Source organism: Echinococcus granulosus, assembly GCF_000524195.1.
Source record: "Echinococcus granulosus chromosome Unknown EG_S00273, whole genome shotgun sequence".
NCBI classification, from domain to species: Eukaryota; Metazoa; Platyhelminthes; class Cestoda; order Cyclophyllidea; family Taeniidae; genus Echinococcus; species Echinococcus granulosus.
In genome coordinates, this window is record NW_020170653.1 from 19,578 (window position 1) to 24,491 (window position 4,914).

A 4,914-nucleotide genomic window follows, 5' to 3' on the forward strand; every position below is an offset into this window, starting at 1 on the left:
GTTTCAACATCTCGCATCACCTCTTGTGACACTGGTGTCCACGAGTTACCTGCGCCACCATCAACCTCTCTCGTGCAACCATCCTCCATTGATTACAACGGCGTGAACCCTACTAACAGCTCCGCACAAGCGAAGCGTAGCAGGGAGACATGGAGGCCTAACCTCAACTGTTTATACCTGATGTTCATGTAACACCTAGTTTCCTCTTCGATAGTTTTTATTTCCGCTATATGATGCCATGGGATCAATCTACTTTTCGACACTTCTTATTCTTCAGAAAGTGGATGCTGCAATCACCCGACTGTTGTTATTACCTCCCATGGTATCCTCTCTCATGAACCCATTATGTCACAGTAGTAGACTGTTGCTGAGACTGAGTAGACTGAGCCCTTCCATACATGGGTAATAGAACTCGCTTCTGACATGGTATGCCTTATTACGTCTTCAGGGACGGCTTGAGGGCTAGAACGTCAGATTGAGTTTCCGCATGAATGAACTGTTTAATTACAAAGTTGCTACCATGATCACTTTAGATTCGTGGGAATACGGATGCAGAGAGACTGTGTGAAGGTTTGGAGAATCGTTGTGCACTTGGAAAATGCGTCTCAGAACCGATAGTGTGGACATCAATATCGATAGAATGGTCTCAAGCTTAACATCTTGAGGTGATCAGCACCGGTTTGATATCCAAGTTCATCATATTATTGAATTGAGCAGCTCTATAGACGGTAGGTGCACTGGGGAGCACTGTATTGTCGTAGAGTGGGAAGAAAAGTGCTGCACTTGACATTCATCATTCTGCTCTGTATTCTCTCGAAATGACCTAATGTGTTCTTATCGTTGAAACTTTTTCCCGATTAGTTGTGGTATCATGAATAATAATGCATTATGTTTTACCAAGTGGAAGTAGTTCAGACTGTGAATAGAACACGACAAAAATGGAATGTTGATGGAAACATGCGCAAAATATATTCTACTTACAAAAGCTTGGTACTTTGAGACAGGATAGTATGTTTAAACCGCTTGTCTCTCATTTTTAAGCGAAAAAACGTGTTGGACGAGATGATGGCAGGAAGCTGGTAATTTGAATCAGGACATATAATCTCTCATTGGATGGATCGTGTTTGTTTGGTATCCCCACGTGGGTAGCACCATTGCAACTAACCGTACGCAGTAGTTAGGTGTCACCATCTGTGGAGCATCATTAGTCGGCAAAGTAACATTAATACCACCACCCTCGCCATCTTTGAGGCACGACGACAAATCCTTTGCTTAATAATCCTAAAAAAGCATCACATCCGCGAGTTATCACACTGCACAGGGATTGGGGCCACATCTTGCGACCGCAGTTTGACACCTCTAGTATCCACTGTCAGAAGGCGTGTATTTGGCTGGGTAGGACATCCCTGCTAGGTCAGACATGACACATGGAATTGGCAACATAAATGTCCTACGCATCAACTTCGAATATCACATGCGGCCTAATGAGCCGATGCGTCGAGCCACTGAAGGTGAGAAAAGTGGAAGTGGAGGAGGGGTCTAGTCATTAGTCCACACCTGATGCGAGCCAAACAGATGGCACAGACCTAACACTCATCGTGTGCAACCTTAACAGTATACGCACGTGGATTCAGAAGGCCGATCGAGGTGGGCAGGTGGACATTTTGACAGCCGAGTCAGCCACTTCGCCTGTCTAAATTCGTATTGTGTATCTCAGGTAGTAGATGAAAATACAAATGGCTATAAAGGAGGGGTCGAGGTTTTCTTCGTTTGACAGGACAAGTAAATTATCGTGGGTAGAAAAGCTAACCTAAATGCAGGAAAAATGGAACGCAACTTCTGATTAGCCTTCAGGGTTTGAGTACAGTACCGATGTACATCAGCTAGAGCCAGGTAGTAAATCTGGGTTACAGTGGTTCTGATGAATGGAGTGAACTTTGCGGAAGTCTTAAACCTGGACCGGGAGAATGAGTGGATGGTCGCGAGGTCAGATGTAAGGTTGCGCAAGGCTTTTTGCGTCACGGCCATTGGCAGCGGTTATTGCACATCTCTCACTCGATGAGCCATGGAATAGCGCGCTAATCCCTGAGATCTTTCCTTCATTCCCTCGTCCTTCGTATTTTAACTGCCAGTCCATTAATCTGCAACTATAACGGCATTTTAAACCAATGTCAGTGGGCATTCATAATTTGTATAACAGAATGTACCATTACAAGTACAAAACAAAGGAATTAATTATTAACCTAATACTTTCCCCAACTGATTTTTGTCAATTCTTTAAGCGATAAATTTGTATGCCCTACCCTTCTAAACTTGGACATTTAGATAGACGAAATCAGATATAAATCACGTTTTCTTTGTGTCGATGTCAACACAGTGATGTGTTTTGGAGGTCCCAGTTGAACTGAGTTGCCGTGGGTGGCGTAACAGGGCCTTGTGAGGCATTCAACTGATCAAAGCAACGGGAGTTGATTGCAGCTCCTTCATTCGACGACGGTTCCATTCTCGTGTGTGGTTGATCATTCATGGCGGAAAACCTTGTTATGAATCAAAATGATATAACAAGCATCTTCAATAATTGACTGTTTAATTTGACGCATAATCTATTGTTTCGGTGTGAGAAGAAGGCTATGAGAATCGTCACAGTGAGAGCACAAGTGGTTTAATCGTTTTGGACAGTGTTTTCCCTCATCACAAAAGCGTGTTTCTCATAAATATTCGCTGACCTTACTATCATCTTCTAAGAATAAAAAGAGAGTAAACTTAAGGTAATGAGGAGTAACACTCAAATCGCTACAATTGGTCGTAGCATCAGTGCCAAAAAAAGGCTTTGGTGAATACAATAATCCTTGCTCTTATCAGACGTTACCGGATGGAACTAATAAGGCACTGGATAAAGCGATGACCCATTGGGATGCATGCCTTTAAGAGCCCCGAACAGTAACAAACATGGATTTGGCGCATTTTCTCTGTCTGTCCCATAGGTTAAAAGCCACGACTGAAGAAGTCGTCTTTACGATCCTCCAATACTACCACTAGAGTAAGTTGGTATGAAGTAGTTAATTTACTTAAAATTCAATTATGACTATTGCAATCCGTTCACGACTGCATTTGTATTCAGATGAATTGCCCCTGTTCAGTTGTATGTTGTTGACTCGACTCCAATGCACTTCCTCTACTATGGACCGCACAATAGCGGCGATGAACAGTCTCAGCATATCTAATCAGCCGACTGACCGAGCACCCAGTCTACGTGTCACAAGATCAGCACTAACACTTTTGCAGCCATCCTTCTTTTCCACCTCCACATCTATCTTCTCACAATAACCGAACTCACAGCCATCAACTTCTTTCCCAAAGACAATAATCAACGAGCAACAATCTCCAACAACAACACAAGTAACGGCAACACTCTCGCCAATTATCGTAGCAAGTGTTTGCTACCATTACCAATGGCAAAGACATTAAAATGGACATGAACATCTTCCCTGCTGACATCGGAGTTGATTGCTCCCCTTTTTCTGCAAATCAATTACAACAGCTGAAATGCCGCAAGCATTGTATTTTTATGCTACCTCCTGAAGCTGTGAGCAGTGCCCTTATTTGCAACGACAACCAGTCTTAATCTTAAAACATGAATGTGTAAATCATTCGTAATTTGTCGGCTATTCTTCCTTCGAAAACGTTTATGTTCCACTGATAAAAGCACAATTTTCTAGATTACCATCCTTATAAAAGGAAAAAATGGGTCCTTTGGTTTTTCGTTAGAGTTTTCTCTCAAGGCATTATAGCATCTACTTCTCTCGTTACGATTTATCCCAGACAACTTTTTGTTCAATATCAATCAAAAGTGCAAATTTTGTACAATTTAAGGCTAAGCTTTACGTTATGAAAGAAAGAAAGCACCACCGACTGTTAAGTATGTGTAGTAAATGGCATCATTTCTCCTCACTGTCAAGGTGACGGCAGGTCCATAGCCTATGCATCCTCCTGTACGTCATCGGTCAACTTGCGTGGCCACAGAAGAGTGAAATCTACACGTTCCTTTCTATAATCTACATTTTCCTCTCCTAAGCGACAAGGGCATCCCACGTAATGTGAACAATGCATTGATAAACGTATTCTCGATGCTCACCAATTATTGCATTACAAATTTCATAACTGAGTAGACCTATAAATATCTTCAGTGGCCTACTGGATTATGAAGATATCTGTCGCAAGTCCTTTTCAAAGAAAATATTATACAGAAGTCTGATGCGCTACACTTCTCCCTGTTTTAAACCACTGATTGGAACTGAGAGTGAATGGAGGCAGATGCTGAAATAATGAAGTGACTGGTCCCGACTCCTTTAATTGATTTTTCTGAGTCATTGTAACTTGTCAAAGAGAGAAAAAACTGAGGGGGTTGAGGAAAGGGGGGAATAGAAGTGACAGATCATCCATACCCTATCTCATAAGCATATGCTAAACAAACACACAGGTATTGAGCAAGCTACTTCACCGGTCAGGTGGCTTCACGTGACCTGTTGTGAAGGCGTTGCGCAAGTGAGTCTCGTGTCGCACTCATCCCCCTCATCTCAGGAGTGTCATTGCCTATATCCCCGATCTCTGCTGAATTATGCATTCTATGTCACAAGGCATACAAAAGGAAAGGTTCGGTGAAACCATAAACCGCTTCCTTCGCCCTGGCGTCCCCCCTCTCTACACCCAGTAGTAGTTCACATCCCTCCTTATTTCCCTTTCCACCTGATCCGCATATTTTAAATGGGTGTAAATGTAGCTGTGGAAATTTCCTTCCCTTCCACTGGTGGTGGTGATGGCAATGGTTTTGACTGTGATGTAGACAGTCGATTAGCGGATCATGAAGCCCCGTACCTTCGTTGAAGGCTTGCAACAGCGTGTTCTTCATTGCTT

General features: G+C 42.8%; 1 protein-coding gene across 1 annotated transcript in view; it reads left to right on the forward strand. All coding sequences in view use genetic code 11, as the record gives it.

Moving 5' to 3' along the window:
* The window catches only part of EGR_10802 (hypothetical protein), a gene marked incomplete at both ends in the record, with an annotated part of 10,073 nt that overhangs the window by 4,817 nt on the left and 342 nt on the right, over positions 1-4,914 (forward strand). Inside the window, one exon of the mRNA XM_024500051.1 lies at positions 2,680-2,768. Within this exon, the coding sequence (XP_024345535.1) occupies positions 2,680-2,768 (89 nt within the window). The remainder of the gene's footprint in view (positions 1-2,679; positions 2,769-4,914) is intronic.